Source organism: Hemibagrus wyckioides, linkage group LG06 (assembly GCF_019097595.1).
Source record: "Hemibagrus wyckioides isolate EC202008001 linkage group LG06, SWU_Hwy_1.0, whole genome shotgun sequence".
In the NCBI taxonomy this organism is placed as follows: Eukaryota; Metazoa; Chordata; class Actinopteri; order Siluriformes; family Bagridae; genus Hemibagrus; species Hemibagrus wyckioides.
Genome location: NC_080715.1, coordinates 9,885,446 through 9,913,436, shown reverse-complemented (window position 1 = coordinate 9,913,436; position 27,991 = coordinate 9,885,446). Strand labels below are relative to the sequence as shown.

At 41.4% G+C, this 27,991-nt stretch overlaps 1 protein-coding gene across 7 annotated transcripts in view; it reads left to right on the top strand.

Moving 5' to 3' along the window:
• Nucleotides 1-27,991, top strand: part of LOC131354001 (plakophilin-4-like) — a 119,851-nt gene that overhangs the window by 19,127 nt on the left and 72,733 nt on the right. For 2 of the 7 annotated variants that reach the window (XM_058391198.1, XM_058391195.1), the window contains exons 1-2: nt 10,684-10,812; nt 14,140-14,273. In XM_058391198.1, the coding sequence (XP_058247181.1) occupies nt 10,725-10,812; nt 14,140-14,273 (222 nt within the window). In that variant the 5' untranslated portion in view covers nt 10,684-10,724. Of the gene's footprint in view, nt 1-5,484; nt 5,635-10,676; nt 10,813-14,139; nt 14,274-15,178; nt 15,714-27,991 lie in introns of those variants that run through there. The other 5 variants (XM_058391197.1, XM_058391203.1, XM_058391196.1 and 2 more) reach the window with 5 other exon arrangements.

The window sequence follows — 27,991 nt, the reverse complement described above, 5'->3', positions numbered from 1 at the left end:
TTCCCAACAGGCCAACAATCTCTTGTTGTGCCATCAAGCAAGATGGTGCTTTGGAAGGACAGTATTTGAGAGATATGTTATATAGCCAAATGTTTGCAATTCTTCTCAACCTGTTGTCACAAGTTGGACACACATTCAGTGTCTTTGTATTCTGTAGCATTACAGTTTCTCTGCAGTGGAACTAAGAGGCCACAAGCCTGTCCCAGCAGTTCCTGTTCCAGCAGTGCACCAGTGCACAAAGTGAGCTCCATGAAAATATGGTGTGTTAATGTTGGAGTAGAAGAATTCCAGTGTCTTGGCACAGATCCCTGACCTTAACCCCACTGAACACAAGTTAAGTTGTCTTCATTTGTCATGTAAACATTACTGCACAGTGACATTCTTTCTTCATCTGTCCCATCCCTAAGGGGGTTTGGGGTCAGAGTGTAGGGTTAGCCATGATGCAGCACTCCTGGAGGGTAGCACGGTTCCTTGTTCAAGGGCCCAACAGTAGCAGCTTGGCAGTGCTGGGGCTTGAACCCTGATCTTCCTGTCGACAAACCAAAGCCTTAACCACTCGAGCTACCATCGGCGCACCTTTGGGATGAAGCTGGGCACCTTCTATGCTTGAAGCCTTCTCACCCAACATCCCTGTTTAACCACTTGAGCGCTTGAGGCTGAATTGGCAAAACCCCACAGCCACACTCCAAATGTTCTAGAAAGACTTGAAGAGTGGAGACTGTTACAGCAGCAACGATATTCATTCCTATGGTTTTGGAATATAGGATGTTCAAATCATGGGTGTCCATATACTTTTGGTCATATAGTGAAGTCTATACTTCACACACAGTGTGGGGGCCATTCATTTGTAGCATTTAGGTGTAATCAGTAGTGTGTTTGTATTAATAAGTGTGAGTTTTTTTTTTTTTTTTTTTTTTAGCAAAAATCTATCAGAAATGAACTTCGTAAAGTCGTCCACTTTCTAGCTGATCCTTTAATGGCTAATATTAAAGCACTAGCAAGTTTCCTTTCTGAAACATTATCTTTAGCGAGATTTAACGAGAGAATATTTGAAAATATATTTGAGCGTAATTGGTTCTCTGTCCCTTTTCTCAGGGTCAGGATATAATCATTTCTGACATTTATTTCTTGTGAAGTGGAAGAAGGAAAGGACTGTGTAGTGAATATAAAACCTTTACTGCAATACCTCCATCAGGTAATTATAATTATAGATAGTTGTTGTGTTTGAAATGATTTTGTACCCACGATTGCCGGAAAAATCTGGAGCACTACTATACAAATGAAAGCAGAGAACAGTATAAATGATTGAAGTTAATGATTTTACACTGGACACTGTGCAGGTTTGATGATCTCTCTGCTGTGTATAGCTTTCTGTATTCCTCAGTAAGGCAGCCACAGCACGGGTATCTATGCTTGCATTCACCATTACAAAATGACCAACCAAAAATATTGCACTGTGTACTGATTAGGACATTTAAATGATTTAGTTAATTTAGTCTGTCTGTTTTTGCATCATTCCTAAAGTTGTACTGGTTGATCATCACTGCACATATTCAGCATTTCTGGATTTACACTGTTTTTCTAAGCCGTAGCATATGCGATGTCATCTTGTAAATATTTTATGTTTTTGTTTCTCCAGCTTTGTTATTAGATGAGAATAATGAAATGTTTGGAATCCCCAAAATGACAAAAGTCATGAATAATAAGTCAAAGCTAATGAGTCAGAAATTATAACTGAATACAAAAAAACTGACTGTGATCGTGCTAATGAAAAAGACTTCATTATTCCCTTAATAATAATGGAGGGTGTGTCCAAACCTATCTAGGAATTAGATCTGTCCGGTCTGATATCAGTAGTTAATGCAGGTTAATGCCTTTGGCCAGCATGAATGAGAAAACATTCGACAGCTAAGGACTTAAAATGTTATGACACAATACATTTTCTTGTCCGTTTCAGAGACAGGATGGAAATTTTGTTTTGGATATTGACACTGAAATTGTTCCCTCATACATTGTTTCTCCAGTAATAGTTTTGTCACCAGGTTCACAGACAGAATGCTAAAATGGTAGCTGCTTTTTGTCCATTTGTATCCAAAATAGTGTTGGATTTGTGCTGTGTAAATACTGATCAGTGAAAGTCAGTCTTCATATAAACTGACCAAATGCTGAGGAATTCTGGATATTTCCTGAATCATTAGATTTGACTTATTAATAACTTTTGTCATGCTGGGGAGTCCTAACCTCCTTGTGCTTATAAACCCCAGTTTTGTTTTGTTTTTTTGCAAAAGGGCAGTAGTAGCTTAGTGGTTTGTTATTTATGGGAAGGTCGTGAATTCCTGGTGTGCCTTTAAGTTCTTATACCATTCAGGCACAGTGTGGGGAGAAAGATGAAAAATGGTAGAGCTGCACATCTTTATTAAGGCTTTATTAGCTTTATTAATATAATAATAATAATACAGTCGGTTACTGGTTCTTGTGCCATCACAATAATAATCTGTTGCAGTTTAGATGGCCTTGTCTTAAATCATCAGGACTGATGTTGGACGAGAAGGTCTGACTCTCAGTCTCTACTCTAATTCATCCCAAAGGTGTTCTATCGAGTTGAGGTCAGGACTCTGTGAAGTTCCTCCACACCAAACTCGTACATCCATGTCTTTATGGACCTTGCTTTGTGCACAGTCCTGTTGGAACAGGAAAGGGTCATCCCCAAACTGTTCCCACAAAGTTGGGAGCATGAAATTGCCCAAAATGTCTTGGTATGCTGAAGCATCAAGAGTTCATTTCACTGGAACTAAGGGGTCGAGCCCAACCCCTGAAAAACAACCCCTGAATTCAATGATTTGGAGGGGTGTCCCAAAACTTTTTGCAATATAGTGTAGATCCATGATTTTTATTCTTCCACATTTGTGCAGGTCTTTATGCTCTTGAAAGTGAAAATGAAAGGAAACTGAGATTCTTGGTACAGTTCTACGTTAAATTACATCAATTTACTTCAATATAATAATAAGCTTTAAGTATGTAGTCACATGATCATCACACCCATATGTGGGTCTCCCCCAAACTGTTGAACAATGTTTAATGCACAAAATGTTGCCAAGGATGGAGTGGAAGAACTTTAGTGGCCCGCACAAACCCCTGAACACAACCCCACTGAACACCTGAGGGCTGAACCAGAATGCCGACTAAGCTCCAGTTCTCCTTACTCAACATCTGTGCCTGACCTCACTAATGCTCCTGTAGCTGAATGAGCACAAATTCCCCCAGCCCTTCTCCACAAGCCTTTCCTGAAGGCTTCCCAGAGTTTTGAGCCAAAAAAGACAAAGTCTGGAATGTTCAGACGGCGCAGTGATAGTTAGGTGTCCTCAAACATTTTGTGTACCCTTGTGAAATTGCAGTAGTTTGAGTGCTTCTTGTGCACAGTGATTAGCCGATGATTCAGCTGATACTGTCTGGCTGAATAAGACACGCTCCTTTATCATCATAGAAGCGGTGAGGAGATTGAGAAATGAGTGCATGAGTGAAATAGGAAATGTATAAATGACCAAGGAAGGTTAAATAAATGACAGTAAAGATATTAAAGTTATAATCTATGAGTGGCTTCTTTGTTTTGCAGGCAGAGTGAAGAGCACCAGGCCTGCATCCTTTCCTGTCTTTGCAAACTTAACGTTCAGAACTGCTTACTTATTTCACTCAGAATTGCTAATGCAGCTAAACACAATTAAAACCAGTCACTGTGACACTGTGAGCCATGCCTGTCTGTGCACAGGTTCTCTCATTATTTCTTATTTGATTCAGTAAATCAGTGTTCTGTTTCAGTGTTTAGTAATTCTAGCACTTCCTGCACCGTGGCAGCTCAGTGGAGTGTGAGCTGATGTGGGTCGATGGGAGCAAGTCTGGAGTCAGAGAACGTTTAATGCCACTGCCTGGCCCTAGAAGACTGACCCTGCCTCTGACCCTGCACTTCCTGAAAAGAAATAGTCCTGCATAGCAATACAGTAGCTGAGTAAAGACTGTATTCTGTTCTGTTCTGGTGTTTTCTTAGTCTGTGAAATATTTTGGTGAAGATTTTATGACGTTTCAAGCCATTTAGCATCCAAGTTTTGATTCCAACTAATCCAAAACCTGTTTTTGCAGACCAGCCACAGATTTAGTGTAGATTATTGAGTTATCACTCAAAAAGGGCGGTCCTTTATTCTCTCTATTAAAACAACATATGAGTCAACTCTCCTATATTAAATGACACCCCCGGAAGCCCCGCCTCTTCCCACTATCTCACATTAGTAATGTTTTGGTCGGTGCTCTTGTCTCAACTCGATTGTTCTGCTTGAAAGTACCACTAACACCGTGGCCTTACTTTCTGGCGCTGTAAAAGGAGAATGTTTGATGTTCATTAATGTGAAATAATAGCAATTAGCGTATATCCATCAAGTATTTAGGTAGAATAACACAACATTAGTTATCTGTATTTATAAGGGCTTACCTATTTTGGGTAAAAAATTTAACCAAAAGAAAAGATTTATTAGGTTTAGGCTAAAGTGTCCAACCGAAAATTTATCAAATCGTTGTAATGTTATAATAATGAGAATATTTTCCTTTTGTTCTTCTACACTGGTCAGACATGTTCAGACAGCTTGAGCAGCAACAGTTATCATAGAAAAATGTCAGCCCTGTGGAAACATTTCAAGGTTTCAGGACATTACACAAGCGCTTTGTGAGAGTACTGTGTCTACAGTCTACTGTGTTATGGTTTTTTAACCCCAATTTCTAACCCCCTACACATTATTCTTTTTTGGGTTTGGCATAGCTGCACTCATCCTGTTTTATTCCTCATGCCGCATAGACCATCCGAACCCTTTCCGGCTCCATCAGGAAATTGAAGGGCTGCATGATGATGTAGGTCACGAAAGGTAACAATCTGTTTTTTCTTTTAAAAAACAGCTCAAAAAGACGTGAAGGTGATACAAAAGCAGCACGGAGGCCTTGAAATACTTTTCCTCAACAAAGTGAAAGTCACTTGGTGGATCTTTTCTCTTCTCGTTATCATTGATTACGTTTAAAAGCCTTTCATCAATAAGCATTTTTGTCAGTAACTCCATTAACAAGATTAACACTGCCCTTAAATGTAACAGCTCATCATTACACACTTCATTAAATGGATAAATCACGTAGGAACAAATAGAGGGCCGAAGTGTTCGATGCCTTTCGTGACTGAAAAGTCACTGAAGAACATAGTTTTTAAATAAGCCCGGCCTTCACAGATGAGAACAAGATCCATGGCTGATTGTGGTGGCCTGTGTAATGAGGATTAAACATCCAGCTGAATCTCGATTTATTGCTGCTTGATGTTTTATGGCGTCTGATTGACCTGATTCATGGCTCTTTGAAGGAGTGCTTTATTGATTTAAGGGTGTGTGTGTGTGCTATGATGATAAGAGGAAATGAGTGTGTTCTGTGGCTTCAGGTGGTACATGTCTGTACTTCCTCTGCTCTGCGTGGTGTAGCCCAGCCCTTCCTATAGACAGGTCTTAACAGTGGTCAGAATTAGCTCAGTGCTCACTGCGAGTCTGCTCATCATGGTACAGGCTCCCAGTGGTTTCCTCTCGTCCAGACCTCCGCTGATCTACCACGGAGAAGGTAGGATCTCTTATCTGTCTCGGGATCTGGGATCAGGTTTCTTGGCTTCATTTGTGGAGTAAAAAGTGACACTGTCTTCTTCAAGGTGGTCTCAAGGGCTTGTGGAAATGCTTTCCTGGTGAGAGTGTGAGTGTGATCTTAGAGTCTGGGAGAAGTTCCAGTTCCTCTGGGTGTGTTAAACAGTGTAAAACATCTTTGTTTATTCTTCTCATTCTTTCCTCTACTTTCTCACAAACAAAGATTCATAGAGGATAACTATAGCATGTCGTGTCCTCTGTTGTCTGCCGTTTTAATGACATGCTATGCAGACACACAGACCTTTTACCTTCTTCTGCCTCATCCTCTGTCCTTTGTAGATGTCGTAAAGGGGTGCAGTGTCGATTAAGAGGATTTGGAGAAATCTTTTGTGCTTGGTGGAATTTTAAACTTTCCCACACACATTAAACAGATGATAGCACCTGCCTTTAGGAAAATGTATTGAATGACATGAAAATGAATTTTTTTATATTTTAAGTGTCTGGGTCTAATAGGGATTGTTGCCTATTGATTGCTGAGCTTTAGAGAAGCAGTGTGATGAATGGTCTGATGCATTGTTTTTACCAGTTTACTTGAAAATGTATATGGTGATATCTGTACCGTTGTTATATTTTGCTTTCTAAGTAATTAGATAGCCAGTGAATTAGAAGTCCGCTTTTCCTCAGCACCCTCTTTCTGACTTTTAAATACACATCCAGTATTGATTTGACAGTGCTCAGGACATCATCATCATCATCATCATCATCACTGCATTAACGACAGAAGAAAACTACTACAGCTGCTGCCGTTGCCGGATTTCGGGTTGAAACGTAAAGAAACCCGAGACAAAAGATGGTCGACTGTTTCGCCTTCTACTCCTGGGAAAATGAGCTGTCACTCCAAACCTTAGAAGCAGCTGGACCAATGATCCTTGTAAAACATTTTCACTCGAGACGGTGTCAGACTCATAACTCCCGCAGAGACAAAACATGCAGCCAACAGAGGCGTATTTTTCTTTGCGATTTAAAAATGGTTGTAAAACGTTTGAAAGAAATTGAATCCCATCATTTGAGAATGCCTAGGTGTGTGTGTGTGTGTCAGTATTGAACGTTGTTCCATGATTATAGTGTTTCTTGCATGTTTTGTTTGGCTTGTTTGGATATTCTGAAGGAACACTCATCAGTAATCATCTTTTTTTTTTTTTTTTTTTTATCAGGAGTGAGCTATGGCATTGACTGTGTTTAGCGAAGGCTGAAAAGGCAAACTTGGCACACAGATATCACTTTTATGCCGTCAAGTCAATACGCTGTTTGTGATAAGCAATTAAGTCTAGTGTGTCTTTGGGGAGGTTTTAGTGAGGCAGCTATAAGCTGCATAATGAGAGCGGACCATTTAGACTCGTTCAATCCCTCTCTCTCACTCAGTCGGCCATAACATACACCCACACAGCAGAAGCCATCATCCAGCTCATAGGTTAACCTCAGCTTCTTCTTTTATTCCTCTCCAGAAGTTCAAAGCAGAGCTCGCGAGACAGTTTGTTTCACTTGGAGCTAAATGTTTTGTCCCTTATGGATTTCAGGTTTATTAGACTGCAAGTTATTTTCTGTGTTAGCCAAAGCTGAACGTGTGATTAAGCCGGTGATTGACAAGCAGCTAGCTCAGAGCTCCTCAGGGCCATGACGGTGCATAAGGAGACCGTTAGTCTGATCAGGAGAGCTTTATCGTTAGCAATCAGAACGCTGTGGCTGGTTTTGATCTTGATAAGTGGTCCCTAAGCAAGCAGTAGCCACCCTGCGCATTAATAATGCATTGTGCTGTCTTTTCCAGTTAGACGATCGAGATCATGCAATTCATTTGTGAATTCTTTTGTGGGATGTGCGCCGATTAGCCACCAGAGAGTGTGAGAGAATTTTGCAATGTTGCAGTTGCAAGTTTAATGTCATGTACATTGATCAGGCATAACATTATGACCACCTGCCTGATACTGTGCTGGTCCCCCTCCTTTTGCTGCCAAAACAGCCCTGACCCGTGGAGGCACGGACTCCACTAGATCACTGAAAGTGTGCTGTGGTATCTGGTAGCAAGATGTGGCTTACAGGATATAAAGGATACTTACAGGACTTAAAGGATACTTTTGATAGATACTGACCGCTGCAGACCGGGAACACCCCACAAGAGCTGCAGTTGTGGAGATGCTCTGATCCAGTGGTCTAGCCATCACAATTTGGCCCTTCGTCAAACTCGCTCAAACCCTTATGCTTTGCCCATTTTTCCTGCTTCTAACACATCAACTTTGACGACAGTATGTTGACTTGCTGCCTAATATCTCCCACCCACTAACAGGTGCCATGATGAGGAGATCATCAGTCGTATTCACTTCACCTCTCACTGCTCATAATGTTATGGCTGATCGGTGTATGTTCAGGGTGAGTTCCAGAGCTAGTTAGCACTTTATAGGGAGTTTAAGTGAGATCTTCCTGTAGGAAATGTGCCCTGGACATTTTAGCCATCTTTGGAGCTCCAAATCTGCTAAGAGGCTCATTATATTTCAGAGATAGTTTTAATCCTTCATGCACACAAGAGTTCGATGGGCACATCATAATTCCCATTTTTGGAAGAAACCCTTTATGGAGTGATATTTTTGGCATGAAAAATGATGATACTTGACTGGAAAATCATGCTTGACTTTAATTTGTTAATATAATATGTGATATTTTAAAACATCTGGCTAGATACCTTTTCAGACAACACACCAAACGTCTAACCTCAACATGACTTCTCAGCTCTAGCTCTTTTAAATAAAATGCTGACTTCTGAGGCATTCGGAGAGCAGAGAGGGGTGGGGTTGTTTGGGTTTAAGGAGAAGGCTCGTCAGATTATACAGCTCACAGACAGTAGAGGGCTCTAAACGTTACAAACTCTTGCTTTATATCTGTTTAAAACACGAACTGTCCTCTCATCGTCGTAGCTCGAAGATAATCTTCTTTCCGAAAAATGGCTCATCGTTCCTCCAGGCATCTAAGCACCGGTCCGTGAGCTTCAGCAGCACAGTAGTAGTAAAGATTAATAGAGCATAACAAGAAACTTCAGAGATTCACAATGAGACTTGAGTCACCATCTCCACAGCTCCAGCTCAAGGCCATCTGCCTCATAGGTCACCTACCTCCAGTTAGGTCCACAATCAGGTCAGGAAGTGTGTGTGTGTGTGTGTGCGTGTGTTCATTAGATGGGATAATGTCACAAGTTAGTCATCCTTCTGTTCTTTGCTCATGACTGATGTAATGCAGTGAGCCAAACCAGATGGTCAGAGCAGGTGAAGTAAAGGTTACGCCTTTGTGCTCTGTGTGTGTGTGTGTGTGTGTGTGCGCCCACCTGTATGTGAACTTTACCCCCAGGCGTGTTCTCTCTCTCTCTCTCTCTCTCTCTCTCTCTCTCTCATACATTCTTGCGGTGTAAGTGTGGAGTTCCTGCCACCTTTCCTCCCCTTAAGCCAGTCCATTTTCCACTTAAGTTTGTTCTGACACGCTAAAATTGCTAAACATTGTGTACATTAGTAGTCAATTGTATTGAACAGAATTTCAGCCCTGCATCACCTGTACTGAAGTGGGATTGACCTTAACTCTACCGTTGATCAATGCACCTGCCATGCTGACAGTGATTAAGGTAGGAGGAGTAATAAGGTCACATGAAAATCAAAGCCTTGTTTATTCAGACCGAATCCATGCGCTGTTTGAGATGCGGCACAGCACACACCATCCGCACACAAAGCCACATTTTAATAACCTAACTACTGCACACGTAAGAGCGCACATCCATTCCACTTTCTGTTCATGATTCATTATGATTCGGAAGAAAATGGAGTATGTTTGGGTAAAGTTGCAGGTGCAGCATTTTCAATCCTCTCTCTCTCTCATCCAGTGTATACAGAGACAGCTGCAAATACACAGAGAGAGAGAGAGAGAGAGTGTTAAAAAGATGCTTCGAAGTAGGAAAAGATTATCTCATAGGTATTTTCTGCCCACTAATTTGATCAGTCGAGCGCCAATGCTGATATTTAGTATATATAACAGCATCAGGATATTTCACTGTTCCAAACGGAGCCATGGTTCTTTACATTAAAACCGTTACTACTCTTCCCATGGGCTTTCACTTCTTTTAAAAAGATTCACCCAGGAGATTCTAATGTGCTTGATATTTATTCTACGATGCTGTTTACAGTACATTAGCTGTAGCCTGTGCATGTCTAGAGCCATACTGAGATCTTGTATGAGCATTCAGCAAGACGCCAGATAAACTGATAGATAAATAGATAAGCTCATCTGCAAATGGCCCACATGCATTTTTACTGGGAACAGATCAATTTCCATTTTAGTGACACACCCTGCAAAGCGTTCAGTTCTTGGAGGAAGAAGGAGGCGTTTAAGTCTAATGTGAAAGCTCTGTTAGGAAAGCGAGGTTTGAAAGTGATTGGAGAGGATGAAGGGGTGGGGACGTGGGTGAAAGGCTGAAAACTGAAAGTGAACAGTCTATGTGTGTTATCAAAGTTTAATAGCGCTGGGAGGAGTAAGTGCTGAAGAAGCAGAATCCTGGCAGAACTTGTCCATTCTATGTTTGGACATCTACAGTTTTGGAGTTGCTCTTCTCTTCTTCCTTCCTTCCTTCCTTCCTTCCTTAAAAGGAATAATAGCATGACTAGCGATGAGTGAATGAGTTATCATGACCCAGTTTAGTCATACAGCATAATGTTATCAGGTTACTCTGACTACTCTGGGCCTGAGCTCTTGGCTGTGTGTGTGTGTGTGTGTGTGTGTGTGTGTGTGCGTGTGCGTGTGAGATGCTCAATGAAAGCTTCGAGTCTGTCAGTACATGTTAGCAGCTCTTTCAGAACCTCATGCACTTCTTCCATGATTTCTCAACACGATTTTTATCCCCTCACTATCTTTCCTACTATTCTGCATTCAGAGCAAAAAAAAAAAATCTTAACTGGGTGTGTGGAACCTGCCAGGCAGGTAACTGACAAACAGTGCGCACACACACACACACACACACACAGAGAAAAACACTCTGCACTCTGAATGCCTGTCCTGGCTACTCTTTCTCCTCGTCCATCTCCACCGGAGAACGTGTGCCTGATTTGCAGGGGGATTATGGGCAACGTGCAGCGTGAGTAACCGCACTGGTGTCATAGCTAGGAAGCTTTGGCTCGCATTTGTTATGATTATGATCAAGAGAGAACAGAGAGCTGTCTGTTTCTAAAGGAAACTCTGCGGTGAGCGATAAACGCTGTAAGTCTCTTGTCCATATGCTGGTTTTGGGACGGAAGCAACTGTTCAATTTTTATCCAAAAGGAAGCAACATGCTTTAGAAAAACAAAAACGCAGGTGTGTTGCAGCAACAACAGTGTATTATGCTTAAGTATACACCGAGCGTGTGCTCAAACTTCAGCTCATGTTCTTGCAACACTAAATTATACTTAATGCTTTTTTTTTTCCACAGCAACATGTAATGATCTGAAGCATCAGACAGAGTGAGAAAATGTCTGCATGTGCAAATGGGCTTAGACAAACAGGTCTTTAAATAAGAAGGTTTTGATCTATCCATCTGCAGTACTGCTGACTCTCTCAGCCTACAGGTGAGAATAAATAAATAATGTGCAAATGTAGATTTTACTGAGATTTGTCTCCATCCCCAAGTACTAATACTGCAGCAGGAAGGGTAATGATTATGTTTGGACATCAAGTGAGCATTGTAATAGTCCTTTGTGGTGTTCTGTAGAGCAGTGTGACATGTCTCAGCATGGACACTTCTGCAGAATCCATAGTTTGGGATTTTTGCTGATCTGTGCTCGGTGATAAGGCGGAATCTCGTGCAGGTGTTTTTCCACAGTTCTCAAATCTGATTCTATAGAAGTTGTTTTAGTCGTTTTCTAAAACAGCGGCACAGACTCTAACGTGAAGAATTACGTTTTCTGGATTTCTGTAAAAGGACCAGCTTGTTATTATCAAGAGGGAGAAATTATATGCTGTTGAAGAAACGTGATATGTCAGGTGATGACAGGAGCTAACTTCTCCAGCATTTCAATATTCATTATGACTACTTACAGGTGACGTGAATAACACTGATTATTTGGGTGGGATATATTAGGCAGCAAGTGAACATCCTCAAAGTTGATGTGTTAGAAGCAGGAGAAATGGACAAGCGTAAGGATTTGAGCGAGTTTGACGAAGGGCCAGATTGTGATGGCTAGACGACTGGATCAGAGCATCTCCTAAACTGCAGTTCTTGTGGGGTGTTCCCGGTCTGCAGCGGTCAGTATCTATCAAAAGTGGTCCAAGGCAGGAACAGTGGTGAACCGGAGACAGGGTCATGGGCGGTCAAGACTCATTGATGTACGTGGGGAGTGAAGGCTGGCCCGTGTGATCCGATCCAACAGACGAGCTACTGTTGCTCAAATTGCTGAAGAAGTTAATGCTGGTTCTGATAGAAAGGTGTCAGAATACACAGTGCAGGACGGGTCAGGGCTGTTTTGGCAGCAAAAGGGGGACCAAGACAATATTAGGCAGGTGGTCATAATGTTATGCCTGATCTGTGTAACAATAAAACATTAAAGTGCAAGCTGTCATTTTTTTGTAAATTAAAATTTGTAATCATTGGTAAATCCCTGCACTTATGCAGATTTTTGGGTGTTACACCACCAAAGCGTTCTCTGTATGTGAAGTGTTATTCCTTACGAGTCTCTTGAGGAATCTTCAAGGTTCCTAGTCCCTAGAACGAAGTTAATCTATTAATATAATAATAATAAAAAATACATCTGTAAACCAGCCAGACCACAGGCTGAATTATTGATCTGTATTTTTAATACATGTGTTAACAAACATGGTGCACTTCTCACAGCCACTGCTATAAAAGCCCTCTCTCCCATCCTCAGACGCTCTAATGTATAGGAGATTGTAAAGAAATGTCACTTTCACAAGCAGCAGATTTGACTTACGTGGCAGCGCTGTAAGCATCGCATCTCCACAATAAATAACACACTCTTTAATATGTTTGATTCTCTGTGGCTTCAAATAACCCAGAGACACTAGATATGAAGTGAACCTATGCAAAGTGTGAGATCACACACATCATTTCACTTTATGTGCTTTCTTTATTAGGGACGTCATGGGGGGGCAGATGATTGCCATCCCAACGGTCCTGGGTTAAAATAAAACTGACAGAGGCAACCGCAATATATAGTATAAACAAATGAAAGAACAGAAAATAAACAGAGCAAGCTAACAGCAGTGCAGCGGATGGGTCATGAAAGCCTGCTTAGACACACGAGTCAAAATATATTGGTGCCCCGGTCACGTGTTCCTGCACAGTGACCTCGTCATTTGATCCTTGTTATATTTAGGGTAAATAGTGCCACTTTGTGACCTCTTTCAGACCTCCAGATGCCCTCTACAGGCTGCTGTTGCTCAGATTTCTGAAGAACTTAATGCTGGTTCTGATAGAAATGTGTCAGAATACACAGTGCATGATGGGACAAGGCTGTCTTGCCAGCAAAAGGGGGACCAACACAATGTTTGGCAGGTGGTCATAATGTTATGCCTGGTCGGTGTAGTTTGTAAGCTTGTTATGTTACCGAAAGGGTGAGAACCTCCATTCTGAAGACTTGCCCTGTGATTGAAAACATTATTTTTTAATGTAAAGAAAGTTTTTAATAATCTATGAAGTATTTATTAGGCTTAGATGATGTGGAGCATAAGCATTACATGTCTGTGTGAATGACTTGGTGCTATACTATATTTATGGAGTGATGGTCACCCAGTCCTAACTGATTGATTATTATTTATATATAGTTGTGTTGTGATTGATAAGAGGCTGGTCCACGCTGATGTCTGTGTATGGCTACTAACTTTAGCAGCACTGTCCCGCTCCTGTGCGTGAGTGTAGGTGGTGTTGTATGAGCTCCACCGGTCTGGTTTCTGTTCAGGGTTTTGAGTGGAGCTGAATGTCCATGTGGACTGTACCAACAAAACTTTAGTGCTGGACAAGTCAAAACAGTTTTTCTTTGTTTTGTGGTATCAGCTTTCTGCTGCCATACATGCTTTTGTTTATGCTCTCTGACCAGAGCTATCTTTACTTTTTATAGGTGTGTGTGCGTGTGAGAGAGAGAGAGAGCTTGCTTGTCTATTTCTGAGCTAAAATTGTGTTTGTAGTCTATCATTTTCAGTTCTCGAGTTTTGAAACCAGTGAAAAATTATCACTCCTGCCCGCGCGGCTTACTGTGTGTGTGTGTGTGTGTGTGTGTGTGTGCGTGCGTGTGTGTGTGTGTTTAGTCATTTCTCTGAGAGGTAAAAAAAAAATGTGTGTAGGCAAATGAGGCAATTGTATGCTTTCCAGCTTTCAGCTTTAGTACCTGATTGAGTTCCATGGAATGTGTTTTGTGCTTGTGCTTGCATTTAACGTGTGTGTGTGTGTGTGTGTGTGTGTGTGCACTTGCAGGAGGAATGCCCGCTCCTGAGCAGAACCCCATGTCGGAGGAGGGCCTTCTGCTGCCAATCAAAGATCAATTTGCCAATCATAACATGGAGTCCGAGAGCGCTGCCAACAATATCCTGGCTTCTGTCAAAGAACAAGTAAGAACACATCCTCCCTCTCTCTCTCTCTCTCTGTCTCTCTCTCTCTCTGTCATCTCTGTCTCTCTCTCTGTCTTACACACACACACACGTTTACACAATCACTCACTCATAATCTCTGAGCTTCCTGAAGCTCATCTCGTCTCACACATCTACTTTGCACCTTTTTGACGTCTATATCATATTGAAACGATTATTATTATTCTATAGTTTCTGTACTTGTTTTATAGGCATCAGAGCTATAAGTCTAACGGGCTTTAAGTCTCACGTGAATAGATTGGGTTTAAAATGATGGCACGGTTCTTTTAGGAAGTTGTTTTTCCTCATGTAAAGCTCCGTAACGTAACCATAGCAATCTGAAGCTATAAAACTACAGCCATTAGTACAAACACTACATGTTTTCCAAATACATATTTCCACAGAAGCTTTATTGGTTTGGGTTCTCTGGGTGGGAAAAGTCTGGATAATGCAAATAAGAATGTTTTTATATATACGTTTTTTCCCGATTAGTTTAATGTTCAACTTCATTACACATTTACACAAACTGCACACAGATCATTACAAAGTTTTCCTTTTTCTGAAACGACATTTTTATAAAATAGTTGTACATTTCGAGAAGGCTTTTTATATTCATTTTGTATGGTGTTTTTTATTGTCTTGTGTTTGGAGATGTTCCTATAGAGTTATTTTGTAGAGAGTATTTAGCTGGAGGATACCTGCAGACTCTCTGTGAGCAGGACTTGTTGTTTTTTGCTGGAGTTGTAACATGAATGAATGCGGAGCTCCTGTACTGAGCCGCGCCCTGCCCATAAACCCTGTTGGTTTTGGCTGGAGGTGACAGGGAAAGGAAGAGAGAGTGGCAGCGGCGTTTTTGTGTGGAGGAAACTGTGACTAATGCTGCCTGCCTGCCTGCCTGCCGTTTTCAATCCAAGTCCCATCTTATTTACTCAGAGACAGTAAGGGAGAGGGGTGAGCGTTCTCGCACTTTCCACCCCACTTTTTTTTCCTTCTTCTTCCTTTACTTCCTCACTGGCACTTGGTCAAATTTCCTGTTGTTGACTTGAAGCAGTGCTCCATCAGCAAGCACCTGGGCATGTCACTTCCTCTTTCCTCAAGGAACAGCGCTGGTCTCTGAACAGGAGCGAAGAACAGGGACACTGAACAGCATGGCTCCCCTGGAATTCTGGCTTTCACTCGAGCTTTTTCAGACTGTAAACTAATCCCTCTCGAAGTTCAGCGAGGGCTGAAGTGACACAGAGAGGGGGGGTAGGAGGGGTAGGGGAGTGGTCTGATGAGGTCTCTGTGTGAGAAGAGGGAGGTTTGTGTTTGTCTGCTTCTGTGGGGTGTTTGAGCACTTCAGGGGTTTTGCCGCGATCCTTTGGAGGAATCCTTCAGCTGTAAGCATGCCGGTGTGCGCAACTAGAAATGAGTACAGCCAGAGTGAGTCTGTTTTTCATTTTCTCTTCTTATTGCTTTCCATTGCATTCATTCTTTCCCATGCTCTCTCTCTCTCTCTCTCTCTCTCTCTCTCTGTCTCTGTGTTCAATGCCCAAACATGGAGTAGTTTCTCAAGATCTCTGATTGTGCTTGTGTGTGTGTGTGTGTGAGAGAGCGAGAGAGCGAGAGTGAGAGAGAGAGAGATTGTGTGTGAGTGAGTGAGTGAGTTTGTCTGTGTGTGTATGTGAGAGAGATTGTCTGTGTGTGTGTATGTGAGAGAGAGAGAGGTTGTGTGTGTGTGCGTGTGTGAGTGAGTGAGAGAGAGAGGTTGTGTGTGTGTGAGTGAGTGAGTGAGAGAGAGAGGTTGTGTGTGTGTGAGTGAGTGAGAGAGAGAGGTTGTGTGTGTGTGTGTGTGTGTGTGTGGCTGATCACACAAGTGTTTTGTGATGTTTATTTGGAGGTCCGGTCCTCCACCCTGCGTGTGCTTGTCCACTGTTTGCCAGGAGAGACTGTCCTGCGCTTTAAGCTGAACAGACGTTATACGGTTAATCCTTCTGCTTTGTTCCTGTCACTGTGGCTTTTCGTCTCCCCCGCCCGTGGTGCACGTTACACTGCTCCCAATAAATCGTGAACTGCTTCGCTGCCGTATTTGTCATGATAATTATTTTTAATCTATTGCATTTAATAGAAATGTGCAGATTTATTTTGTACATAAACTGAGCTTGTGTTAGGATTTGCATGAGTGGGTCTAGAGGAAGCGGGAAACAGCGGTGGTTGGAAAGTGGGCAGCAAAATGAAATTTGTGTATGTTCAGCAGTAATAAATTATGCTGTTTTTCTTTGCTACATTAGTAACATAACCCAGGCCAGATTTTATCGTCTCTGAAAGAAATGCTTGTTCTGCTCCGGGGTGTATGTATACTCCAGTCCAAATATGAAATGATGTCAGTAATAAAGAACTTCAGTGTAGAGTCAGACAAATATTCACTCTCTACTACACCATCACCTGTTGCTGTATCCAGATGTCTTTGGATCATATCGGGAGTTTGTGTTTGTGTTCATAACCGATTCAGAATTGTGTTTCTTCCTGAATGGAATGAGCTTCAGACAGTAGTCAGTATCACCGTTACCCCATTTCCATTTCCTGACACTCTACCGCAAACCTTTAGAAGAACAATGACATGATCAGATAAGGGAGTTTATTTTTGTAGAGTGTAAAAGTAACCAGAAGACACTGCTCTGTGAAATGAGATACTGTTTATGTATTGAATTTTTTGGGGCGATTTGAGCATGAGAATTCTTCCTCTGAGACACACGAAGCCAGACAAGTACATTTTTGTAAACTGCTGCTCATCACAGAACACATTTAAAAGGGGTAGGGGAAGGGGAAGGGGAAGGGGTAGGGGTAGGGGTAGGGGAAGGGGAAGGGGAAGGGGTAGGGGTAGGGGTAGCGGTAGGGGTAGCGGTAGGGGTGGTGGCTCAAATGGTTAAGGCTCTGGGTCATTGACCAGAAGATCAGGGTTTGAGCCCCTGCACTGCCAAGCTGCCATCGTTAGGCCATTGAGCACGTCATGGCTGATCCTGCGCTCTGACCCCAACCCCCAAGGGATATGCGAAGACAGAATTTCACTGTGCAGTAATGTATGTGACAAATAAACTTAATCAACTTCGGCTGAATCAAAGAAAAGCAATATCTGCCAACTTCTGCACGCATGAGCTGACAGACTGGTCAGTGTTAATTGATTGACAGGGCAGAGAATATGCCATTTCTCCCACCCAGAGAGCACAGACATTTTTTGCACAGCTGTGACATCGCCAGGGTTTGAACTCCTGATCTTCAGATGATATAATGAATATTGTAGCTACAATAAAATTCGAAAGCAGGGAGAACATTTCCCTGACTTTTTATATTATGCATATAATGTATTTTACATAATCAAAGGAAGTGAACGTACGAGCGCCATATTCCACTCAGACCATTAATTAGCATCATTTAATACATTTAGTTTACATTTAGTTTTTTTTTTTTTAGTTTAAAAGGCCCCGTGTCTGTTTAGGTGTCTGTATTTAATATCGGTGTAACCTTGGAGACTCTGAGTGGGAAATGTGTCTTATTGTGTGAAGCCGTTCATATGCGTGTCTGTGAAATGCTCCTTTTAACGGAGGCTGTAAAGTAAGAGCACTTGAGTGCACATAAAATACAGAGTGCTGTCTGGTGAATACAGGAGTGCCTGTTCCATAGCAGCGACGCTGTGATGGCCTCCCACCACGCATTCACTCCCATGATGTATAAACATGCTCACTGTGGCAACAGCCAGGGCACAGGATGTGCCACTCTGACCTGGAGCCAAGCAGGACTGCAGGATTACACACTGGAGAGCAGCACAGATGGACAGTACGTGTAATATACAAAACAGATAAAAACATATCCAATATAAATGTCATGCTAATAAGCAAATTAGTGGAACAGTCAATGTTTACTCCAGTATTTTTTATTTTGAATATCGAAGGCGCTGATCATTTTAGTGCATTGGTTTCTTACAAATTGCAATAAAGACATTTCTGAGCCTTCTTTTCCTTGCAAACCAACCCCGATAAACTGAAAATGAAGATCGAAAGTCCCATGGCATGATTGTAAAGACAGTCATGCCTCATGTTTTTCAGTTATATGATGATTTGATTTCATTATCTGTACCACTTATCCGTTCTATCATCGGGTCACGGGGAGCCTGTGCCTCCGGCGTCGAGGCAGGGTACACCCCAACCCATCGCAGGGCACACACACTCATTCAATCACACAATTTAGAGATTCCAATCAGCCTAGAAGCATGTCTTTGGATTGTGGGAGGAAACCAGAGCAAACCCACCATGCATGGGGAGAACATGCAAACGAGTGAGACTCGAACCCAGGATGCTGGAGGCGTGAGGCGAACGTACTAACCACTAAGCCACCATGCCACCTATATGATGATTATAGATTAAAAATAATTTCTTAAACCAGGTCAAAAGCCTTTTCTTTGTTGGTAATAGAAGTTTGATTCTACTTCAGCTATACCTGGGTTCCTAGCAAACAGAGGCATGTCTCTTTGGACTAATTTAATGGTTTTTGTTGTAGTTGTTGTTGTTGTTGTTGTTGTTGTTGTTGTTGCTTCTCTGACCATCATTGCACATACGCTGAACTTCGTACCATGGGAAACGAGTGTGTGAGTTTGTGTGTGTCCCATGCTGTTCCTAAGTCAAAACTGAATAGCAGATTCCTTTAATGGGTCTCCGCATTAGTTATTTTTAGTTCCCCTGCTTGAAGGGGGGAAAAAAGAGACCAAGAAACTGGCTGCTGTGCTTTGTGAGATGCTTTAATGCATGATTACCTCAGCTGTAGTCGTAGCTAAGGAGTACAAAGAGCCCAATGTACAACATTACTCAGCCGCTTATCCACTGCAGCCTTTATTTTTTTACTTAGAGACCGGGCTAGATCTGCTCCTTATGGGCAAAATGAGGTTATCATACTGTGATCATACTGAGGTTATATGATGTCACTGTATCAAAGCGGCTGTTCCTGCCATATCACATGTTGCTTCGATCATTTCATTTCAATTCTAAAACGATCACAGACCTGCATGTGAATGTACTGTGGAGTTTATTCTGGAGTATCACACTTATTATATTAATGATTGATGAGCAGTATGTTGTACTCAGTTGTGTCCTAAAGCATCATTTCCTCACTGATTTGATGTGACTGATTAGAAATGTTATGTTTTATGATGTACATAAATATGAGATTAATGATCCAGTGTATGAAGAATGCCTTTAAGGTATCCGATATTTTAAAGCTGTGCATAAACTCGCCTGTATCATATCAATACCTGGAAGCACCACCTGGACCTGTCGCATTATTTTTTAGATGATGTGCACAAGCAACGTTCCAAATGACAACAGGATATGTGCAGTAGCCATCTTGCATTGACGTACTGTACTTAAAAGCAAGTATACTTGAGTCTTAATAAGTTCAGAGGCCACTGCTCTGTCACTGAGACTAACATCATGCTTCATTCCATGGGACTAACAGGTGGAGACACCACACCTTCTGCAGTGAGACTAACAAGTTCATAAGGACCTCCTTAATAGGTAGAACCTTTGGCAAGTTCATTTAATGCAGGGAGTTGGCTGTCAATAAATAACTACATATCTATCTTTAAAAACTACATTTTGTATATTTCATATCAGGCCAGATCTCCAGAACACGCAGCATTTCTGTAGGGTTGCAGCTCTATCCTCAGTTTGCTCCTTCTCGGTCACTTCGACAAATAAGTTCTACCTGCAACCAACAATATGGCCGAGTCTCAATCATTTTCTCAATCAAACCACTCTAGAATTTACTCTGAAGCAGACAAATACCAGCTTGCGGTCTCTGGCCTGTTGTTGTGGTCCGCACCCGAGTGGGATTGTTCTCACCTGCACAAAAGAACCACACAGAGAGCACAAACACTCCAAGCTTCTGTTCGGACTGATTACACATGCAAGTGTATCCTAGCGATAAAACCCAAAGGGTATGGAATTGATTTAGTCATGATTTCCATATTTTCTTTATTGATTTTTACTTTTTGAATCGTTACACCCGCACACCTCCTGTGCATTACACCAAAATGAAGTGGTTAAATGTCTTGCCCTGTTTAGCTGGTGAATCCAAAATGCTGAACTCTGAACTCTTTAAAGCCTGTTTCTCTTTAAGCACGTCATTTGCCTTTCTGGGGCACAGACACACACACACACACACACACACACACAGACTCCTCTCTTTTGGAAGATGTTTGGTGGGTCAGAGGTGAGGTCGAAGGTTAATGTGCTTATCTGTGTTCAACAGAGAAAAGCCTAGACATGTCTCTTTAGACTCTCTCTCTCTCTCTCTCTCTCTCTCTCTCTCTATGGAGTAATTTGAGCAGTTTATCTCTCTTACACAAGTTGCTACAGTCCTGTTAGGTGTGTAAGCTCTCGTATCTTGGGTCATTCAGTCTGAATGAATGACAGGCTTTACATGTTTGTTTGTTAAAGGAATGCTTTTGTTAAAGGTTTTTTTTTTTTTTATGACCACAGACGAAATGCTTAGCACATGTCTCTAAACGCAGTGAAAACACTTGTAGCATTCTGTTGTTGGAAAATAATCAAAGATGTAGTGGAAATGTAGTGATGCAACTCAGTGCAAACTTTATAACCCTTAACTTGAGTATTTTCTGAAGTATTAGATTCAGATTCCTCTTATACCATAAGCAATTCTCAGACAATTACAGATTTTGCTTTTATTAATAATTCATATTTTTAAAAATGTAAAATCTAGGAGATTTGCAAGACAAAATACTTCTATTTAACACTTACTTTATAGCAGTTGTAAACAGTCATTTCCTCACAAGTCTGTTTTTCTCCCTCTCTTTATTGAAGTTAATAAAAAGAAGAAGGAAGAAAAAACCATCTTGTCATGGTACTGGAAAGCACTCCACCGATCAGGCATAACATTATGACCACCTGCCTATTATTGTGTTGGTCCCCCCTTTTGCTGCCAAAACAGCCCTGACCAGTCATGCACCGTGTCTTCTGACACCTTTCTATCAGAACCAGCAATCAGCAATCCTTCTTCAGCAATTTGAGCAACAGTAGCTCGTCTGTTGGATCGGATCACATGGGCCAGCCTTCACTCCCCACGTGCATCAATGTGCCTTGGCCACCCATGACACTGTCACCTGAATTGGACCACTTTTGATAGATACTGACCACTGCAGACCGGGAACACCCCACAAGAGCTGAATTTTTGGTGCGTCTAGCCATCACAATTTGGCCCTTGGTCAAACTCGCTCAAATCCTTACGCTTGTCCATTTTTCCTGCTTCTAACAACTTTGAGGACAAAATGTTCACTTGCTGTCTAATATATCCCACCCACTAACAGGTGCCATGATGAGATCATCAGTCTTATTCACTTAAAGCTGTTGGAAATACGGTCAGATCAACACCTTCTGACCAATCAGGCTGGAAAATTCAGCAATTCTGTGGTATAAATCATCTAACTTTCCAACTCATGAACAAACCAATAAAAAGCTATCCCAAAGCCTTTCTGGTTTCCACACACAAGCATGTCAATCACATAACTGCAGAGGCTTTCCTCTGAAAAGAAGAAGAGCTTTACAAACACATTCGACTAAAAATTGAATGGAATCTTTCTACAAAAACGTGGCTTTGCCTGAGCATTGACAGAACTCTACAACCGTCCTTCCCTTATATAACTTCCATTATAAGCAAGTTTCGAGTAAACAGATTTTTCTTTCTTAAAGTAAAGGAAAGCGTGTTGAAATTCGAGTCTTGTGGTGATCATACACTCAGCAGATAGAGAAAGGCACTCGAGTATTCATGTGAAGCAGTGGGTTCAGTCCGGTCTGAAGTCCAGAACAAGCCAGGTTTTCTGTTTGCTCTGGATCCATACCGCTCACAAGCCGACTAACCCGAGGTGGAGCGCAGCCATGGTATTGAAGTGTTCGCCTTTCTAGCTCCACTCCATTTCCTTTACTTTTCTCCCTCCTCCTTTCACTTCTCTTTCTCTCTACTTTGCTCATAAAGACGGCGCTTTTTAACCTGAACTTGCTCTAGTCTCTCTCAGCTGAGGCAGAGTTATGTGCTTTGTGTTTCTTGTTCCACCTCTGGGGAATTTTCCCAGCAAGAGATCATTGCACTTGGAATGTTTGCAGAGCTGTGTTTCTTTTTCTCTTCTGTGTGTGTGTGTGTGTGTGTGCTTAGTGTGTTCTGTACAGCATTGCATTCCAGAGACTCTATCATGCAGCTGGTATCTAAGGAAGTGACCTTGGTTTTTTAGAGCAAAAAAAATTTTCTCTTTCTCTTTTTCTGTTTGTTTATCAGTCTCTTCTATTTTTGTCAGTCATTTTTTTTGTTTGTTTGTTTGTTTGTTTTTTGTTCTCTTGAGAGTGCCATACATGCTTTTTTTCAGGTTGCATGCAATCAGAGATTTCTTCTCCTGGCTGCTGGGTGTTTTCTCCTGTTCGATAAGTATTCCCAGTCCCTCGAGTGGTCCAAATAACTAAGCATTTGCCAGTTTACCCTGTCATCAGTAGATCACGAGGTTGAGCTCTAATGATGGTACCGCAGTCCATGGCCGGGAGTCTACAAGAGCATAATTGGCCACTCTCTCTCTCTCTCTCTCTCTCTCTCTCTCTGTGTGTCATTGTCTCTCAGAGGAGTACGAGGTAATCACAGAGTTCAGTATCAGGCACAAGCAGTAGTTCAGAAAGCAGGTTTGTGTAGGACATGTACATCTTCTCACCCCCAGAATGGGATTGGATACAATTAAATGAAGAGAGTATTAGGTAAAAAAATCAGAGAGAGAGAGAGAGAGCGAGAGAGAAACATCAGTAAACAGATGAAAGGGAAAGTTAAGAGGTCACTGGCGTCAGTGACGAAGATGATTTGGGGAAAAACCGGGTCACTAATTATAGCGGAGCTGGAATTCTGCAGCTTTTCACTTGGCTTTTATCTTCACCATGCTCTCTGGACCATTCCAGTTCAGCCTGGCTAACAAACCATCAACAGGTACAGAGGAAGATAAAGGGCAGGATTTTTTTTTTTTTTTTTTTTTCAGCATCATTTTATTACAAAGCAGGAGTTGGCTAGGGTGACAGACACTCAGTGGCAGTGATGTGATAGCAGGACAGAAGGAATTACACTATATTGCCAAAAGTTCTGGGACTTCTGCCTTTACATGCACTTGAATGTAATATGGAGTTGTCCCGCCCTTTGCAGCTATAACAGCTTCAACTCTCACAGGAAAGGTTTAGGAGTGTGTCTATGGGAATTTTTGACCATTCCTCTAGAAGCACACAACTTGGCCCTTGTCAAACTCGCTCAAATCCTTACACTTGCCCATTTTTCCTGCTTCTAACACATCAGCTTTGTGAGGTCAGGCACTGATGTTGGACGAGAAGGTCTGGCTCGCAGTCTCCACTTTAATTCATCCCAAAGGGTGAGGTCAGGACTCTGTGAAGTTCCTCCACGCCAAACTCTCTTTAATCCATGTCTTTATGGACCTTGCTTTGGTCACTGGTGTGCAGTCATGTTGGAACAGGAAGGGGTCATCCCCAAACTGTTCCCACAAAGTTGGGAGCATGAAATTGTCCAAAATGTCTTGGTATACTGAAGCATTGTGAGTTCCTTTCAGTGAAACTAAGGGTTCAATCCCAACCTCTAAAAAACAACACCTGAATTCAATGATTTGGAGGGGTGTTCCTAAACTTTTGGCAATATAGTGTATTTTACAAGCTTAGCTAGATGGATAAATCCAACCAGAAAAGAAATGAACACATTTTGTATACGTTGATCTAAAGTGTCTGTCTTTTGGTTCTGAGCTTATTTCTTAAGCTAGAAACAAACAAGGTATATACAAATAGTTAAAGTTAGAGCTCCAAATCTCTAGACTTCACTCTGTCTAGTGATCATCTTATACCACAATCATCATAAAGCAATTCCAGCTGATAAAATGGAGAGAATAGGCATATTCCTAAAAACTCAGATCTGTCTCTTTATTTTAACAGAGTGCCACTCTTGATTTTCCAATTCTAACCTTGCATTCAAATCTATCACTTTCATCTGTCTAACTCTAGGCATTGTGTAGTTTGCAGTTTCAGTAGTGTTTCAGCTCTGAACATTTCACAATGAATGAAAAAAGGCAACGTATAAGTCTAGTCGTATTTTGTGGATTGACGCAAATTAGTTTGAAGTCTGATTTTTTTCCCCCCAGTGCTAAGTAATAAATTGCTTGAGGAGATAGATCTTAAAAAAAACATCTTCTCTGGTCTGGAAATTCTGTGATTATGCAAATTACAACACCAGCCAGATGCAGCTACTTCCTTTCACCTGCTAAACTGGTGCTGCATGCTTTGTGTCTGCATAAAGGTTTTTGTTGTAATGTGTGATAGAATAATTTTGCTTTTTGTGGCATTTTGCGATTTTAGTAGCAACATGGATTTTTTTTCAGGTTGTCAGCTACATTATTGTTGTTTTCTTCATGGCGGTTTGACCCTTTGACACGTCCATGCGCTTTATTCTCGGCAGAACGGTTGCTCGGTGATGCAGTTTGTAGAATTTTTTGTGAGTTTTGGTTACTGTATGTGTGGTGTTTCACATGGTCTGTCTGTGTTTGCATGGCTTTCCTTCTTGCCATTAAGTCGATACTTTAATTTTCCCCTTGGCATGAATTTATGTGTGTTCTTGGTTGCCCTTGATGCCCTTGACTATGGCAGTTTCACCCTTTGACACGTCCCATTCGCTTTATTCTCAGCAAGAACATATGTTTGGTGATGTAGTCTGTAGAATTTGCTATTTCACAGTTCCAGGGTTGCCAGATTGAGTTTTGGTTACTGTATGTGTGTTGTTTCACATGGTCTACCTGTGTTTGGATGGCTTTCCTTCTTGCCAGTAAGTCGGTACTTTAATTTGCCCCTTGGCATGAATTTGTATGTTCTTGGTTGCCCTTGGTGCCCTTGATTATGGCAGTTTGACCCTTTGACATGTCCATGCGCTTTATTCTTGGCAGAACAGTTTTCTTGGTGATGTAGTGTATAGCATTTGCTATTTCACAGTTCCAGGGTTGCCAGATTGATTGTGAGTTTTGGTTATGGTATGTGTGGTGTTTCACATGGTCTACCTGTGTTTGCATGGCTTTCCTTCTTGCCAGTAAGTGTGTTCTTTAATTTTCCCCTTGGCATGAATGTATGTGTTCCCATTCAGATCCAGCGACAAACCTGATCAGAACTGAATGAAATAAGATGCAACGAAACAGTTAGAACAGTGTAAATTTAGGGTCTAATAAACGGTTTAGAGTAAAGATATCAGGCTTACAGTTATAACATATGCCAAGGAGTATTAGGGATAAATAGTACCTTAACTTTATCTTTTTCTTTTTTTTCCTGTTTCTATTGTTCTATAAAGCTGCTTTGAGAAAATGTCCATTGTTAAAAGCACTATACAATTGAATTGAACTGAATTTGCTATTTCACCCGTCCCTATGATGAAGTCTTTGGTTACTGGCTGTTTTAATCAGGCGTGCTTAATCATGGAATATATCTTCAGCATTACTCATACTCTTTACTTAATTAACCGTAATCAACTATAATAATGGTGAGTGGAGCTAAAATAATCCCTTTCGCCAATATTAGAACTTATTTTGTGGTGCATTCAAGCACACAGTTCTGTGTTTTATTTGTCAGTCTGCGTACTGCGTCACACGTTTATACACGCAAAGTAATGTAAGTTCATGTCGAACAAGGTGAGGATGATTCCTGTGCAATAATTGTGATAAATAGCTGCAATGTTTGTTTTGCAGAGTAATAATGATTATCGTCTCAGACATCATTGTGCTAAACCCCCGCGTGCCGTAAACCCTCAGGTCTGTCATGGCAGGTGTATCAGCCATGAATCAGCAGGGTGTTATTAGCTACCTGCCCATTTTCCCCACCTCATTCTCTCCAGTAATAGCAGCCCTGGGCTTCGTGCGTGTTCCCCGCTGGAGGAGAGAAATAGGAGCTCCACACACCGTGGCTAACACTTCCCAAAGCACCCTGCTATCGATCTCTGCGTGTGTTCTCGTGCTCGCGTTGAATTGTAGCGTGGCTGTGATTGCACTGCCTGCAGCCACGAGGGGCTTTCTTTAGGAGAGACACAGATTGATTTTGTGATGCTTTCTCTCAGCAGGTGACTCCATCATCATCGCCGTCGTCGTCGTTGTCTGATAATAGGCCTGTCGCGCGTGATGAGGATAGCAGCAGTGAGGGGGAAGACAGGGAAAGGATGTGAGACAGGTAGATGTTTCACATGGAGCGGAAGACGACCGTGACGGCAGGTAGAAGAGGAAGGAAGGACATGCGTAACGAACCGGAAAAAAAGAAAGAAAGCCAGACCCGACTGGGATAAAACAGCGATGACACAAACCTTACTTTCTTCTTTGTCTTGTTTTCTCTCTTTCTCTCGCGCACACTCTCTCTGAGTGAGCAGACAGCTGACGGCTCTTTATTAACGACATTTTAATGATCCAGCAGAAGCGCAGCTCTCCAGAGAGAATTGTCTGATCCAATCTCATCACCTTCTTCTCCTGATGCGGTTTCTTGTTTGCTGTGTCACTTCTCCGCTGCCAACCAAGACTGCTGCATGTTTCCGTTAGAGCTGCGGATCAGTGTTCCTGTCATGCGTCATGTCACGGTTTGCATGAGATACTGCACAAGTGTCAAGAATGAACAAACCCTTAAAAAGCGTCCAATACTACTGCTAACTTTTACTACTACTTCTACTAACTGGTACTAATTAGCCTTCTTTAACAGGAAACATGATCTAATTGGATCATCAAAATATAATCATTATTCTTAGTCAAGACTAAGGGAAGAAACGACTACATAATATTGATATCGTGATAAATTGTGTTACAGTTTTAAACAGTATTTAAAAATTAATTTTGGTCGTAAACCTTAAGAAGAGCTGACGATAAATATCACATTATGTGATTAAATATAAATACATATGTATTTTATGCTATTAAATATAAAATACTATTAAATTAAATTCATATATAATTAATATTTAATAATAAAATATAATATGAATATTATAAATGTAATAATGTCTTTTATATTTTATTTTAAAGAATTAAATGCCTCTTTTTCAGATAAAATACTTTTTAAGTAGGCATAAAACTCTTTTACTGCTGTTTGCTTGTTTAACAAACCTGTATATTAGGATTAATATCATCGTAGAAATGCCTTCACGTATCATTCCATGATATTTTTGTCAAATCGCCCGTCTTTACTTTGAACCAAGTTTGGTTTGGTGGCTAAGTGATTATTTATCGCTGTGCTTTCATGTCACTAGAACTATGATTGTTGCTAACTACTCACACCCAGTGTAATTATTCTCACACACATACGTATGTGAGGTATTTTCAGATGAAAATTTTCCTGCTAGTATCATTTTCAGTTTTGGTATCATGGTAGTTAACGTGATGTTAGCATTGATGTCACATTGTTTGGTATAGAGCCAAAACTAATACGCGGTAAACAGGACATTTCAGCTCGAAGAAATTTGTAAAAGTAAAAGACCAAAAATAATCGTTCTGTTGCAGTGTGTATCGATTACAGTTCAGTGTTTCATATTACTTTGGCTTTCTGGTGCAAGATTTTGTTTGTTAAGGAGATTAAACAAGACGTTTACCGTGTTTAGCCTCTGGGCTTAATGTTCTTTACTCT